The following is a 17,310-nucleotide window of genomic DNA, read 5'->3' as shown; positions in this document are numbered from 1 at the left end:
TAAATATATAATTTATCCTATTTTTTAAATTAATAAAAAATGATAATTATCAAATTTTATGATCATACAAACATTGAGATGATTATTTTATAATAATTTGATAGATGTAATTATCATTTTATAATTTTTAAAAGTTTAATATCTTAAAAATATTATTTTAGCATAGTTTAGGCACCTATTATATATTTTACCCACATATATTTTACAAGATGATTTTTAATAAACAACAAAGACCCTCCTTTCAAGGACAAAAGATGAAAACTCTTTTTCTTGTCTACTCTTCTCTCTCTTTCTCTCTCTAAAAGAATCGACAAACCTCTCCTTTGTTAAACTAGGGTTTCTCAAAACTTCGCACTCAAATTATACACGACGAGCTGCCGATCCCTTCAGAAAGATTCAATCTTCTTCTTGCTCGATCAATGTTCTTTCTTTTGATACCTTTCTCTCAATTGGCCGTGATGAATCTAAGGTGGGTTGGTTTTGGATTTCCTTAGCAGGTACCTAACTCAAACAAAAAAGGTATGTTCTTCTATGATCTAATCACAATTCCAAGCTCTGGGGTTTTTTTTCTTTCTTTTTGGTCTTTCGTTTCTTTTGATTAATATTAGGTTCAGCTGAGCTGGAACTTTTTTATTTCAATTATCTGGGGTTAGTTTACTGTGTTTAGTACGTTAAGTATAGCCTTTTATTTCCATTTTGACATCTGGGTTTTGCTTTATGAGTTCATATTTTGACTTTTATGGGATATTTTATGTGTTTTCTTCCATAGGTTCTCTGGTGCTAGAAATTATGTTCACTGTTCACTAGCTCGTGAATTCGATAGTTTTGAAACCCTAGATTTTTTTTTTCATTTTATGGATTGATATGGGTTATTTTAACATCAAACTCGAAGGCTTCAAGGTGAGTTCTAAAGTTGATTGTTTTTTGCTTTGATATAGAGGGGATTAAAACTTTAGTTATGTTATCTGATAAAACCCTAGCATGTTGTTTACCTTATCGATGTTAATTGATGATTTACTTTGTATTATAAATGAATGAGCTTTGGCTTTTATTTTATTAGAATGTTATTAACACATTAATCTAGTGACTGCAAACATGTTCATGTTTGATTTCATTAGGAACTAGGGTTTCCAATTTTGTTCCTTTGAATAGTATTCCCTCGTCTGCTGGAATAAGTTATTATTTTATGTAATAAATCACCATATATAGGGGCTTTCCAGCTTCTCATCCTTTTAGTGTATCCATTTTACTTTTTGACTGTTATTTCATCTTGAATTTCCAAGGAATTATGACGTGTGTTCTTCAGTTCTTGTGGTATACTTAATATCTTAGTGCTTCTAGCGGATTGATTACATTGCTTATGGACAGTGTTACTTTGTATTGTTACTCAATGCTCATGACATGTCTAATTGTTGTTAATACATAATAGCATGGAGACAACTACTGTGGTCGAGGAAGCTCATCACAGTTGCAGTTCTAATATTGTCGTCAAGTCTGTCGAATCACCCATAAAAAACGACATAATATCCAGAGATCTCGTCAATGCTGATGACATTGATACTAGGAAGTGTGAACATTTTTCTATCCGGTAAGCCACGATCCTTAGTATTCAGTGCTCTTGTATATTTGTTGAAGTCCCTCAACCTCTCTATTTAGTACCATTGTTGTTGAAAATGGGTTTATGGTAGCTTTTGTTTGAGTGTGGGGCGATACGCAATAAGTGTATAAATTTGAGCAGATGTCTTTTCCTTGGTGGTAGAGGGTATTGCATCTACTTACTAATGAATGCCTTGAAATAATTATTTATCAAAATGGGAATTATTGATATAATCGATTAACTTATATCTTTCCTTCTGTTGTTTGTGCTTCCTCAGTAACTTCTTAGCTTGCTTGTCTGAGTTTGCGCATGATGACTTTTTCCACGCTTTTGGGAAACGGATAAAAGTGTTTTGGATATTCTAGTTATAAATCGAGGAAAACTTATTGCATGATTTGATATCCATAATTGGCTTCTGCAGATATATAGTTCTACTTGGTAGTTGCTATATGTGGTGTATTAATGGTCATGTTGGAAGTCTTCCTCATAAAATCCCTTTGATTTAAGTGCAGTGAATATGCATCTGAGATGCGCAAGAAAGACTGGAAGAAAAGCTGGCCATTTGCATTAGATGGTGGCCATAATATATTAAAAGAACAAAGCTGTAAGCTTCCTCCTTTACTTGTTCCGAAGTTCAGATGGTGGTGTTGCCAGAACTGTCTGCCGGAAACTGGGACCCAATGCAGTATAAATGAAGAAAGAATTGTTACTAATAATAGTAGCAAATTGAAATCCTTTGGCTCCTGTCCCCATATGCCATCCCTAGGGGATGCTGACTCAAGAAAATCTGGTGCTATTGCTTGTGTGAATGTTAATAGCAGTGCCGGTCATCCTTTAGTTAGTGATAAAAGTGAAAAGAAAGCAGAAAATGCAGATATACACGCCATAGGTATATCTCTATCTTAGCTTAATCCTTACATGGTTACTTACCACTGAATTAGAACATTAATTTTTTTTGGTTCTTTTTTTCCTGGGAAAACAGATACCTTAGAGAATAACAATAATAAGGAAATCCATATTTCAAATTATGCTGGAATAGAAGTTATTTCTAGCCTTATGCGGAAAACACTCCGTTTAGGTGAAAAAGGTATGGCAACCATGAGTAAAAAGACCATCTAAATAAGCTTAAGTATTTTCCTGCATTGCTGCAATAACACTGCTTCTGATTTCTGCAACAGTGGCTTCTCTGCAGCTTCATAATCCCAATTTAAAGGATAATGAAATTGCCAGTCCCAAGCTTCCTGAATCATATGCGGAGTGCATAGTTAAGGATGCCACTGAAACACGTCAAACAGGAAAATATGGATGTGATCAACAGATGGAGTTGGTGAAAGGTTCTGAATCCCATGGGATAGCGAGTATGGTTCATAGGGTTCCCAATGCTATCAAGACTCATAGAGATGAACATCCTTCATTGGAATTAGATGATTGTGATTATGCATCGTCTGAAAGTGATGAGGTATTGCCTGGAGCTGTGTCTGGCAGCTTACATCGAAGAAAAAACCGTAAGGTGCGTCTACTGACTGAATTGTTGGATAAAAACAAAGATGAAAAAACTAATCTCACGAGTGCTGAAGATTCTCCTTCTAGTACCATTCCTGATGCATCTATAGGCATAGATTCAATATCTGCTTCCCAAGGTCAGATCAATTTCCAAGGAAATGCTTGTAGAAAGAAAAGAAAGATGCCTCAGGATGAAGAATGGGTTCCTGGGGAGTTTATGTGCTCTCCTGGTAATGGGCATAAAAACCTTAAGTCCTTCAACAGAGATGCAGAAACTGCTGATGGAATCACAAGTTCTGATTCAGAAGGTACAATTAACAGAAGCAGTTCACAGACTCCAGCAAAGAGCAATCTGGTTAACGCTAAAGTATATAAAACTTCTATTCTAGGAAAGAAGAAAAATAAAAAGACCCAGAATTTTGATGAATTTCCGTCCTTGCGCCTGTCACGAGAAAATCTGCAGAACGAAAGACAGAAAAAGCCCCTTGGAGATATCACTAAGACTGATGCCACTGATATTGTTTTGAACAAATCCATTGATGTATCTACAAGCAGTGGGTTAAATCCCATTCCCGAATTTGCTGCGAAGGCAGAGAAAAAATCTAATCTGTTGAAGAAAAAGAGCAAGATTCATCAAGATCATGATTGGCAAGCTTCTCGAGTTCCTTGGAACAATGGCATTCTCAGAGAAGGTCCGATTTCGAGGAAAGATGTAGAAATAAGGCAAACTGGGAATGTAGCTGTTCCGCTTGAAGTAACCTGGGATGCATCAGCTGAAAAAGGACTGGAATGTTCTCTTAGTAATTGCTTGCCTGTTAAAAGATATGATGCAAAATATAGCACTCCAATCAGAGATGGACAAGGGCAAGTTCTCAGTGAATACAATACCAAGAGGAAAGATCTAAACATGAACTATGTTTCTCAAGCTGGTGCCTACGATTGGAAGGGAATGCATGTTGATCTCAACAGTAATCAAACCACGTACAAGATACCGTTCCTGAATGAGAAGCAGGACAGATCTCCTGCTGAAGTTGGGAGTTCTTTGATTCGGCTAATGGTATGGGCTTTTGTTCTGTTCTAAAGTTGTTGAACTGGCATCTAAAATGAAAAATCGAATATATTCACAAGATATTTGTTGCAGAACAGTTTGTGTGATCTTTTCCTCAAATTTGGTTTTCTGCCTCTGTAACAAAGTTTTATTTTACATTCAGTTTTGACATGCCTGAAATATTCAGGTTATGATGAACATTTAGAACAAAGTTTCTGACGTTTCCAGATTAAACTTTATTGTTGCTTTTGAGCCTGAAACATTCCCTTTTGTTGAACCAGTTATAAAACTTCAAAAGGTACATTTATCTTTTTCCTTTTCAAGAAAACTGGTTCACATAATTGAGAACTTTTATATACTTGCATGTTTATTGTCATGGAAAACTGAAGCTTTATCTTTATGCTTACTCTGACCGTAAGTGTTTTCTCAGAATAAGTTTCTGCCAAGGTTAGGTATGAAATCATCCTAAGTTCTTTAGACTTTGAAACTACTTCTGCTTGCATCCATAGTTGTCTCATCAAAATCTGGTTCTGATATAAGCTCATGCCATCTTAGATGCGAAAACTTAGTAGTGTTGTTGCTTATAATTTTGAAGATAGCATTTATGTTAGCACTGATTAACATAAGCAATCATGTGAACATTATAGAAGACATTTCCCAAGTAATGAGTAATAATTTATCTAGTTAATGCATCTGTTTTCCCCTTGTTCCGGTTAAACTGAGAGGTTGTTTTTCCCCATCTTGTCTTTTTCTTTTGCAGGATTTCAGTGGTACAAGAAACAATGGGAAAACTGTGGAGTTTCAGGACCATGTGATAGTTTCTAGGGAACATTATGATAAACGTGTTGAAATGGCATCTGAGCAAGGATCTGTAGATGACATAATGGAAATTGCTGAACTCATGGCAAAGAATCAGTATGAAAGGTGTCTTCCTGATACTGAAATTGATAAACAGTTACAGAAACCAGTAATTCCAAAAATCATCAGCTGGTGGATCTCAATAAAGCATATGGAAATGAAGAGATGAACCTGTTTCAAGAGACCACTGATAAATCGAAACCTCAAGGTAAAAACGGAAGAATTGACAAAATTTTAAGAGGGGATACTGTGGGATCTAGCAAACAAAAGTCAGTGGATTATTTCTCTCATATGAGCCGAAACCACTGCAGCATGAACCTATTGGAACAAAGATATTCCCCTGCAGGCTTTAAGCCTTTTCCACTATGTGGAGAGAAGCCGTTGAACGGAGTCCAATTTTCTGCCACCAATTCCATCAAGCAAAACAGATCTCAAAATTGCCAGTGGGTTGGAAATATGGCCGGGCAAAAAACTTATCATGCTAATGTGCAGGAGTTGGGAGTTTGTAACACATGCCATAGAGCTCCACAGAAGAACAAGGAAGTGGCTCACCTATGGCCATCCATGATGCCGAATAACTTGCCCTATATGCTTAGCATCCCTAGCAAGTGTGCAGATCAGGTGACAAAATTAGATGTGCTTAGACATTGCACCAGCAGTTTACCTGAGGGATATATGTGTCAAAATGATGATAGGAACTTCTTGGATCGGGGTACAAACTATGAGAAGCATTGTAGGAAGTTCGATTCTGAAGCGCTTGGCAGGACACATGCAGATTACTCGTTTTCTTGCAAACATAACGGGACAGGGTCGTTAGATCTGTATTCTAATGAAACCATACCAGCCATGCATTTACTCAGCCTTATGGATGCAGGGTTACAGTCAGGGGCACCCGTTGATGTCGATGGAAACCAAAGGTTCGTTAAGAAAACTCCCTTTCTTCCTGGTCAAAACGAGTTTTCAAGCATGCCATCTGGTGGATATAGAACCAATTCAATGAAACATCCATCATTTGATTGCTACGGTAAAAGCCACTTACCCGGGAGTTTCTGTGAGTGTATGTCAGCCACTGCAGCAGTTGGTCCTTCTACCTCTTCATTCCAGCATGATAAAATTTTCAAGAAAGCACCTGAATTTACAGGTCAGTTATCGCTGAAGTCTAGAGAAAAAGTGAAGAAAAAATACTCAGACTCACAAAGGCAGAATAAAAACCACAAATCTCAAAAAGATGTATCTTCAAATAGTGGCTTAAGCACAACTTGTGGATCTATTCCTGTTCATAGTATGCCGAAATTGGCACTTAGGAATTCAGAATTTATGATGTCTTCCGATAAGCTTCATGCCATGGAGAGTGCAACAAAACAGAAGCAGAAGGCCCATACTTCGAGCGGTACTCTTTTTCATCCAAAGAGTGGTTCAGAGAATGGAATCTGCAGCATTAATAGAAACCCTGCTGATTTTACTGTGCCTGGAGCTGCAAATATTTACATGACCGGTAGTGAAGACCTGAAATTTGGAAGGGAAAAAGCTCCCTCGTCTGGTTCGGCAAAATTGGCTGGACACAAGCGTCTGAGGAAGCTTACAGCTAGAAAAGAGCTTTCACGAAATCGAACTTCATGATACTTTTCTATTTTCTGGTAGCATCTCAGAATCCTTTTTGACTTCATTTCGGTTTCAAATCGATCTCTTCCCTTGCATTCCCCTACTTGAGTTCTTCAATCAGTATTTGACTTATCTTAATTTGCTGCAGGCAAAATCCGAGTCACCTTCTCCGATACCACAAAACAAAGAAAAGCTTCAAAGCTTCATCAAGTATCAGACATCAAAGCAGTCATATTTACCACTCAAACTAATATTATTCTACTTGCACTCGCGTTTTCCGTTTCCAAGCCTGAGGACATAAAAGAGAAAAAGAATGAAGTTATGTCCATGGTAAGGCCTGTAAATATTCGCCTATGCCTCACCCTGCACACTCTTCCTTACATAACATACCAACGGAAAGTAATCCGTGTTGTATGCTGGTGTTGTCCTGAAATAGTGTTTGTAAAACCTAAACATTACCCTTTATTAGTACTCAGAAGTGTGTGTTTGTGATTTAAATAAGTTGGTATATGCTCCTTTGTTGAGCTAGTTATTGAGAGTTGAAACAGAACAGGCAATCAGTCAAATATAATACCCCCTACAGGGATAGTATACCCTTTGTTGTTAGCAATTTATTCAGCTGTAATTTATATAGCTCTTTGACGAAGAAAAGATAAACAGATGCTATCCTCTGATGCCTACCTTTATGATATATATATATTTGAAGCTTAATTAGTAATTCTATATCCCAATAAAGTTGTCTGTTGTTAACTTCTTTTTTAAAATATTTTAAATTTTGATCATAATTGTTTTAAATCGAGTTGTCCTTACTAAGATTTTACAAATTACACTATTAGAATTAAATATCCAAAACAACAATGCTTTTTTCTTTCTTTTAGCAATGTTTATTGTTGTCTCTCGTTGCAATTACTAAATAATTTCTTTTGAAAATCAAAATCAAAATCAGAGGACCAATCTGCTAAAGCATCAAAGATTGGAGGAGGAGGATGGTGAATATCTGCAGACTCTAGCTTCATTATAAACAAGCCCTGGTTTGCAGAAGTACCCTTGGACTACAATGTCCATCTTCTGAGCAAACGCAAAACCCTTCCAAAGCACATCCATCGCTTCTTACACGTCCTTTTCCGAACAAAATCTCGTCTGACCAGTCACCGGAAAACATGTTTTCAGGGTCCAATTGCTTCTTTACCGCGACAAATTTGTCGAAATTCGGGTACTTGGTCCAAACATTCATAAACGCCAGGTTCCTGTTCTTAGCCCAATGTGGTCGTGCCCCATACTTGAAGAACGCCATTTGCTCGATTTCTTCCATGAATCTTCGTTTAATCTCGATGTCGAGGCGTCGTCGGCTCTATAATAGTTGAAGTCGATGACGACCGAGTCTTCGGGTTGGCCTAGATACGTTGGAAGCCTTTATGTATCGGATCATGATGCCGTTGTAGTGGTCGATGCCGCAGAAGTTTTCTGGTTTTATGTCACGAAGTTTTATGACGTCTTTGATGAAGTTTCCAAACTTCGGAACGTTGAATATCGCCGTCGATTCGTAGAAGAAGAGGCCTTTGATTCTGGGGTCCCAAGCACAGGAGGCGTCGATCCTTGTCGTAGATGAATATAGACATGAACCGGATGTCTGCATTTTATCTTGGCGACCTACTACCGGATAGCCGGTGAAGATCTGGCCGTTGTTCTTCAATCCGTTGGCGATCAGTTTCTTGTACGATAATGTAGTGGCCGCCAACGTGCATTTTCCGGCGACACTCTTGGTACTCTCGAACAGTTTTTCTGCAAAATTTCTCATATTTCAAAGATCAAAACCACGCACAGATATGGTTATTTGGTTTAATTAGTACCCGGATTTTATTTTATGGTCCAAACTGAATTTATAATAAATGATTTATTTGAGTTAATTTAAATTATAAAGTCAAGTTCAAACATCGAATTTCAAGTTTAGGTGTCTAATTAAAAAAATAGATGCCAAAATTAAACCTTGAAATTATTAGACTAAAAAAGTTAGATACTAAATTAAACCTTCATGTACCAAAATATATATTTACTCTTTTAATTTTTTAAACTATTTTATTATCAATTTCGGATTTGAGACATTTAATAGGTTTCAAGTATTTTTTATTCAAATCATTCTGGTTTGGTCATTGAGAATAATTCATGTTTAGTTGGATGTTTCAAAATGTTTACTTTTTATAATTGGATTAGATAGAAATATATATATATATACCATAAAACTTCAATGATAAATTTTATTCCTCGATATAAAATATATATTAAAAAATTAAAATTTAGAAAAATGATTAATTCTTTTGTCTTAAAATAAATGTTGAGAGCCTAAATACTAAAAATAAAAAATCAAAATGACTATTTTAAGAAACATTAGGGGCTAATTTTAAAATTATGCCTTGATTAGATATGTACACTTTATGTTTCCTTTGCCGCAACGTTTTCTAATATTTTAATGTCCGTGAGACAAATAAGAGCATAACATGATATAGACATTTACGCTATTGTCGTTTTTGGGTTAATTGTACAAGAGGTCATAAACTATATATCAGATTTCAAATTAGTCCAAAAGCTTCATTAAGAGAAATAAATTACCTTGGAGATGACACCCAAAACTCCCAATGAAACTTTAGCTGCATTAAGGAGTTGATCTTGAGGTCCAATTTGGATCACTTTGGCGTACCCTTCCGATTCATTTGCAGGAACAATCATGCTAATTCAGATGACATGAACATGAACGGCTCCTCCTTTGCCCCACCACGAACTTCCATGAGCCCCGGTGGTTTCATCCCCGCCACGCTAACACCCTCCCAATATGCGCTGCAACCAGACTCAACCCGAACTTTTCGACCTGATCGATCAGGTCACGTAACGCCATCCCAGCATCGGCCGTCACCGTCGAATTTGAATCGATTTGAATGAAGTAATTGTATTTCGCCGTACTTATCAACGAGTCGCTTGACGAAGGGCAGACTAGTTTCGGGATCGTGTGTGAAAACTTGCTGACCACTTTCAGTTTGAGCTTGTTTTTGTTGGCGTAAGCGACGGCCGAACGAAGCTCTTCTTCGGTAGTCAAATATTTCACGATTTTGACGTGACAGTCCTTTCGATCCCCCCATAGACGTATGAATTGGAGACGGCGCACACGGTTCTGTTGCATTGGACCGGGTCTCGTGGTGGAATGGCATGGACCGAGATGGTCCAACACCATAGAAGTAGAAGCAGCCACCGAGAACAAGACACTGAGTGCATGTTTACTGGACAATTCAAACACTGTGTGCAGATCTGAGGTTTGGGGTGAAGAGTATTTATTTGGTGAAAAGTCTTAATATGGGATTTTTTTATAGAATAGAAAGCAGTGCTTAGAAGATACTAAAACGGAAATCTACTCGTATATTCTAAAAAAAAAAGATTACATGCATTGTACACCAAGATAGAAATTTGGGTATAGTGTAAATTATAAAATTAATCATTCAACTTTATTCCTTCTCCTATTTTACTCACTAAAATTTAAACATTTTCAGTTTATTCAATGAAATTTCGATTTGTTCTTATTTTAATCACTCGGGATGTTAAATCAAAATAGAAAGGTGACATGACATGCCATTTGTGTTATTGTGGACTGATTTTCATTGGCATGGAATCTATGCCATTTTCAGTTTTTTTTAATTATATCTTATTCTTTCAAAGATTAAAGTTCTATAATTTCATCAATATCTCACGTTCACATGATATTCATTGGACTTTTTTTCCTAAAAAAATATCGATGAAAATAAGTTACAAATTTTAGTAATTCGATCAAATTCAAATAACTTTTTTAGTTAAAATATTTAAAATTTAATCTAATCTAAAATGTCTATGCCTTGCTGGACTTTTTGCGGTCATGTTAACCCATATGTAAATTACGTTATAATATTTTTAATTCGACCTTTAAACAGAATTATCGATATGTCCGAGTGGTTAAGGAGACAGACTCGAAATCTGTTGGGCATTGCCTGCGCAGGTTCGAATCCTGCTGTCGACGTTTCGTATTTCTTCTTCTTCTTTTTGCAGTTGAGGGGATGTTAATATGTAAAATTGATACATAGGATTATTATTGTAATTCCAGGCCACTTGCTCCGGTGAAGGTAATTCTTCACTGAAGAAACCCCAGAATCAGGAGGGCTTTTCAGAGGTATACTTTTGGTTTTTCATAGTTTTTATGCAATGGGATTCACAAAAGTTCCAATTTTGACTGATTAATTTGCCATTGTGTCTTGCACTGCTTAGAACCACTGTCAAAAGCAAGGGAGCTTCATAGGGGTATGAGCCGATCTAAAGAGCGTAGAAAAATTGCAGAATCAGCAAAGCTTAAAGTAGAATTTTAACTCTTTAGTACAATTAAAACAGTTAAGGATTTGGCATCAATGATTGAAGAAACAGTAAAGTTGAAGAAAACAGAAGAAAAGACGAAAACATATATCTTTTACGTTTAAATATTTTTTAAAAATTTTAAAATTAAATAAATTAGATTGTATATTTTTTTATTTTAAATGAATGAATTAATAATTAAACTCTAATAACTATTTTATTTATATTTATATTTTTTGTTATAAAATTTCATTCTGATCTCATTAAAGATATAATTTTCTCCTATTTAAGTTTGAAAATAAATTCGAATAATTTAGATATTATATAAAAAATTCCGAATCAATAAATGGTAAAAATAATCTATTTATTACAAGGAATATCATAAGTATTACACATATTGCTCAAATTGTGATACTGTACTTCCCTGATAAGGACCGGCTCGTTTATAGTTGTTTGTATTCAGTTCAAATTCCATGATTCTTTTCATTTCAAAATTTCCAATTTGTTTTACCCTCGGTTTTTCTTTCAAATTCTTCAGATTTTCCATGGATCCAAACACTTACTTAATCAACGAGCTTCATCGATTTTCTCCTTGTTATATTGGACTTCGCTCGCTAAACTCCAAACCCGCCGTTAAATTCCCTCAGCCTTCAATTTCCAATGCATTCTTCCCTCGAATCCTCCGCCCTCTCAGCCGTGTAGGATTTGGATACAACTCGCGATTGTCGCGTGCAGCTCCGTCTCCGAGACCGAAACTGCTTCGCCGGCAGCCGAAAGGCCCGTTCCCGTTAAACCGGTTTATGTTCCCACGCCGGCTATTCGAGACACTCGAACGCCGCACAGCGGGTATTTCGACTAGTCTTAAGTTTTTAAAATTTGAATTAATATAATATTAAGCATGTTAACAACGGAATTATTATTTTAGTGGATATTTTCATAAACAGTTTTAATCTACTCATGCGTCTTTAATTAATATTTAAATAAATAATTAATAATGTATAATGGTAGATTAAAAATAATTGTCTTTAGTTTTTAATATATTTCATTTTGAATAAAGAATAATGAATAAAAATTATTAAAAGTGGAGTAAAATTGCAAAGTCTCACGTAGTAATCCATCTTTTAGGGGTTGTTTGTTTAGTTCAGAATGATTAAGCGCTGAATAATTAAAAATGATTAAGCGCTGAATGGTTCAAATGCTAATGATTCAGAGATTGTGAATGATCATTTGAATCATTCAAAGGCTCTGTATGAATTAGCTCTAAATATGACATGATATTTGATAATGACTCTGAATATACTTCTGTGCTGAATCATTCAACACTGTTTTACTGAATCAATCAACATTGAATCATTCAGAGATACGAAATAAACACACTAAATACTAAACTATGCTGAATGATTACATTAAGAGCCAACAAAAAGCCCCTTACATAATTTGAGTTGCCCAATCCAAAGTCCTTAAAATATAATTATCATGTTCCTCAGGGCTATAATTTATGGTGATCAGCTAACCCAAGGCTCTGTTTTATAAAATTCCAATAATTAAATGCTTAAGTTGTTTGTAGGTACCACTTTGATGGGACTACCGACCATTTTTTGAGGGTTGTACTTTAAGGTATCGATCCCGGAACGAAAACAGAGCTTTTGCTTCATGTACTCGGTTGAGAATCCTGAGTTTAGGAAGAAACTGTCGCCATTAGAATACTGCAGCACGGACCTAGATTTACAGGAGTTGGGGCTCAAATTCTTGGTGCTTATGACAAGTATATATGCCAATACACTGAGGAATCACAAAACTTTTGGGGAAGTATGTTTTCTTCTTTGCTAGCTTTTAAGCATTTAGTACTGGAAGTATGAAACTGTTCTGTATTAGGAATATATGGTCCCTTATTCTGTATAGTTGATGCACCTTGACTTCAGTGTAAAATAGCATATATGCTGATATTCTAATTTGTTTTACCAAGGAAATTTGACTTGATATTGATTCATTCAACCTCTTAATTTTGTTGCACTGTGACGTTTCATCCATTTGTTGCACCATAGCAACCTATAACATGATATGGATGCTTAGGTTGTTCAGAATCAGTATAGCCTTCTGTTATAAACTTCATAACAACTCAATTGCTTCGGTTTAGTTGTTTGAGTTAGTCTACTGTTCGCCTTTTGGTGTTTTCACTTTTTATACCTTAATAGTGCAGCGATAAAATGTATATGTCTAATTAACAGTTTTTCAATGCATAGGAAGACATGAGCTAGTATTGGGGAAAACTTTTGTAGCCAACAAAGCCTCACAGCCTCCAAGTATGGAAGTTCCTCCCCAGGTTAGTCAGCAATTTTTGGATTCTACTTCTCGAAGTAGAATGCCTGCAAAGCTAGCCTGAATGCTTCTGCTTTGAGATATTTTATATTGGTTAATCTCAATTCTTTAGTAACTTCAAATGTTTTGTATGGTTGTTCCTTGTAGGAATTCAATAGAAAAGTTTTGGAAGGCTTTCAAGTTACACCTCTTTGGAATCAAGGTTTTATTCGTGATGATGGCAGGTGATTCCTCATATCGAACCCATATAAATATCAAACATATGAAATAAATCCTTGCTTTGGTTTTACCTTCTGTCATTTTTACTTTCCGTAGATAAACGTAATGCATTTAACTCTAGCTGTGAAGATGTATCAGACTGGTGGTGCCATGTGTGAAGAAACAGCAGATACTTTTTCTAGGATTTCCTAAAATAATTGTTAGTGTTACGTCATTGTGAGAAGTATCAATGAAACGTTATTTTTATGGTTGTTGTGCTTGTGCTCCCTCTGCACAGGAATTCCTGCTCCATATTTACAAGTTCTTTCCCTTACAAACATGCCATCAGAACAGAAGTGGTTTTTCCTTCAAGTCGTATTTCATGTTCTCCTTCAAAAGTATAGTATACAAAGTTACATTCTAGGTTAATCAAAACTAGAAATTGGGAAACATTTCTAAATTATTATCAGTTATTTCCGCATTCCTTTTACATGGTTAGGTTTTAATTGCAGGACATATTATGCAGAAACTGTTAAATCTGCACGCTGGGAGTACAGTACTCGCCCCATATACGGATGGGGTGATGTTGGGTCCAAGCAGAAGTCAACGGCTGGCTGGCTTGCTGCTTTTCCCGTATTTGCACCTCATTGGCAAATTTGTATGGCCTCTGGACTTTCAACAGGTACTTGCTTCTCCTCTTCCTATTTTCAATTGTATTTTGATTGGATTTACTCTTTTTTATTTACTTAATTTTTTTTTGTATACTGTGGTCTGCGTCTGTGCTCAGTTTTCTATGCTGATCACTGTTATTTCCGGTCACCTTGGCTGAAATTTATTCTCTTTAGAAATCCATGCTTTTATTGAGAATATTATCTCATGTTGTGACTTTGGACTGCAGGCTGGATAGAGTGGGATGGTGAAAGGTTTGAGTTTGAAGATGCACCTTCATATTCAGAAAAGAATTGGGGTGCAGGCTTCCCTAGAAAATGGTTTTGGGTAATTCTTCATTCCTTCACATCTCCCTGAATGTTTAGCTGATCTATGGATGATCCGGAGACATTTTTGGTTGTGCTAGGTTTTCTACTGAATCAAACTTAGCCATCTCTTTTTTAATCATGGTGATTTCATCATTGACATATTACCGCAGGCTCAATGTAATGTATTTGAAGGTGCTACTAGGGGAGAAATTTCTCTGACTGCTGCTGGTGGATTAAGGCAACTGCCTGGCCCGACCGAGACCTTTGAAAATGCTGCATTGGTACTTCAGTTTTAGCAATTTTCATATCTGCTTTGCTTCTCTGGCTCTGTTAATGATATCTTGTTAGGCCATATATGGTTGTATCCTTAAAACTTTTAAGAACTGAAGCTGGATATTGTCACATCCTATATGCCTTGGAATTGAATCAAACTATATCTTGTCGTAAACTAGGAGTTAATTGTGATAGCTTGATGTATAAATTGATCTTTTATACTCGTGCAGATTGGAGTGCACTATGACGGAATTTTCTATGAATTTGTGCCATGGAATGGCGTTTTAACTTGGGAAATTGCTCGTGGGGTTACTGGAACGTTGCTGCGGAAAACACAACACATATGGTAATTTTTACACGTGGCCTTGGAGATTTGAACTTATAGAGTTGATTTTGCTAGGTGGTCTGGATGATTGTAAAATTTCTTTCAAGTTTAACTTTATTTATTGGTGAACTCTTATATACTCCTATTTATGAGCAGATCGAGTTAGAGGCAACAACAACTGATTCGGGTACAACATTGCGTGCTCCCACGGTAGAGGCTGGTCTTGCTCCTGCTTGTAAGGACACTTGTTCCGGTGATCTAACATTGAAGATCTGGGAAAAAAATGCTGGTGGCAGTAAGGGCAAGGTACGTTATTGTTACCTTCCCGACAGTTATGAACATATCGTTTCATCGGTTTACGGCTAGAAAAAAAAACCATTTGCATCAGTTCTTGCGGACCAATGATTATTTTAACAATCTTTAGCTTCTTTTACAATTCGAATAAGAGTAATCTCAGAAAAGATTTACATCTTAATCCTACTTGCTACCAGTACATTTTTCCGATATGCAGCTAATCTTGGATGTTAAAAGTGACATGGCGGCACTAGAAGTAGGAGGAGGGCCATGGTTTAACACTTGGAAAGGCAAGACCACAACACCAGAGGTCATTAAAAGTGCTCTACAGGTCCCTGTTGATATGGAAGGTATATTTGGTCTGGTGAAACCCCCCGGGCTATAACCGGATAAAGATCATGGCGGCATAGGTACGGAACATACTTCTAAATCTTTATAGTTAAACGATATCGTTGGTGACAATCCATCACCGTAAAATCATGTGTTGATAGCCATTTTAAACCATAAAATCACAGTTTGTATATGGTAAAGGGGGTACTACTATACAAGTTCTCGAGTAGTTTTTCATTTATCGGTCATTGCTCTGGGATAGTTCGGTCCATAGTAATTAATACTCAATCAATGTGAGATTTTCGACTTTGCATTACTAACATTTTCAAGGCCGGGGTTCATCGGGTCGAATTTTTCGTTGTCATTTTCATCATTAAACACACATAAATATGTTGTTGTCTAGCACATGGACTTTTACAGTAAATGTAGACGGTGAAGTTTTTATATCGAATATTATTATGATTTCTCCATATTCAGTGCTAAAAACAGCAGGTAAAATATCTATAGGAATGTTTGATTAGTTAATCAAGTATTATTGAGGTTGAGTATTTAATATATTGGAAAACACTGTTTGGTTACTGGGAAAGACGCAAGAAAATTTTGGCTTCATTACGTTTCAGTCAAGAATCGACATGATTGGCAAATCTTCAACCCATCACCATCAAATTGTCAAAACTATGGTATGCAAATTGCTAGAAAACGAGTTGTTCATGTAACAGACGTGATGTTTTAATTTATATTATGGAGCATCGAAATTATGTTGTAATTGTTCCACTAATATCCATGATACACTAAGAATACGACATTAATGGTTATTTTTTATTTATTTAACCATTGGTATCTAATCAGATGATACATTAAGAATACACTAAGAAGTCGATATTCTCTTTCCATTGGTAACAGAAATTATATAAAATTTACGGTTCCTGGTGGTGGTAAGCCGTAGTCGATAGCAGAAGTCTTCGACGAAATTCTAATGTTGAGAGAGTTTTTAAGGTTCTTTTTTAGAATATGAAAAATAAATGAAATAAAAGTTTAGGGATCAAATTAGAAATTAACCTTTATGATTAACGTGTCATGCTAACATTTAATGATCAAATTAAAACAAATTGATAAAGTAACTAAAACATAACCTTTTAATTTTCAATGATCAAAATAAAAAAAATGAAAATAAATGACCTTGAGATAGTTTATCTTTTGATATGTATTATGTGTCACGTAATCTATTCTTAGAATATTGTATGAATTTTTGTAACGAAAAGAACGAGTTTTGATAACGTGTATCATAGTTAAAAATAATAATGATTAAATTGAATCAAACAAATTTTAAATATCGGAGTCATAATAAATAATAAAATCTACTAAGTGTAAGTCGGCCTAAATAGAACATAATGTTGCATTTGTAGAAAATTTTAACCATTAAATCGCAAAATTCCTTTTAAAAAAGTCCTCACAATTAAACCAAAGGCCTCACCACCTTTTAGTTTAAAAATGTCGTGGCACTCATAGCAATTAGGGTCAATGCTCGATCGAGTCGAGTTGAATTTAAAAAATTCGAGTTATTTTAGTTGGTGAGTCCTATTTTATAATTCAAACTTGATTTAAAACTTTCTCGAGTCCAGTC

The 17,310-nt window shown here is 35.7% G+C and overlaps 1 protein-coding gene, 1 non-coding gene and 2 pseudogenes across 2 annotated transcripts; 3 read left to right on the top strand and 1 right to left on the bottom strand.

Annotated features, from left to right (window-relative positions):
- Positions 1-1,421: 1,421 nt before the first annotated feature.
- Positions 1,422-7,297, top strand: LOC120176834 (protein EMBRYONIC FLOWER 1-like; the record flags this gene model as incomplete). The annotated part of the gene is given in 7 exon segments (XM_039183149.1): positions 1,422-1,588; positions 2,110-2,486; positions 2,571-2,684; positions 2,776-4,157; positions 4,909-5,107; positions 5,110-6,643; positions 6,757-7,297. Coding segments are annotated over 6 exon segments (3,756 nt in total), but the record flags the coding sequence as incomplete, so codon positions are not given.
- Positions 7,298-7,497: 200 nt separating this feature from the next.
- Positions 7,498-9,872, bottom strand: LOC120176867 (annotated as a pseudogene).
- Positions 9,873-10,562: 690 nt separating this feature from the next.
- Positions 10,563-10,644, top strand: TRNAS-CGA. The gene has a single exon. It is a non-coding gene; the product is annotated as a tRNA-Ser (tRNA).
- Positions 10,645-11,422: 778 nt separating this feature from the next.
- Positions 11,423-15,927, top strand: LOC120176848 (annotated as a pseudogene).
- Positions 15,928-17,310: the final 1,383 nt, after the last annotated feature.

This window comes from Hibiscus syriacus, unplaced genomic scaffold (assembly GCF_006381635.1).
Source record: "Hibiscus syriacus cultivar Baekdansim isolate YM2019G1 unplaced genomic scaffold, ASM638163v2 tig00112259_pilon, whole genome shotgun sequence".
NCBI lineage: Eukaryota > Viridiplantae > Streptophyta > Magnoliopsida > Malvales > Malvaceae > Hibiscus > Hibiscus syriacus.
The sequence above is the reverse complement of the archived record's forward strand: the minus strand, read 5'-3'. Positions and strand labels throughout refer to the sequence as shown.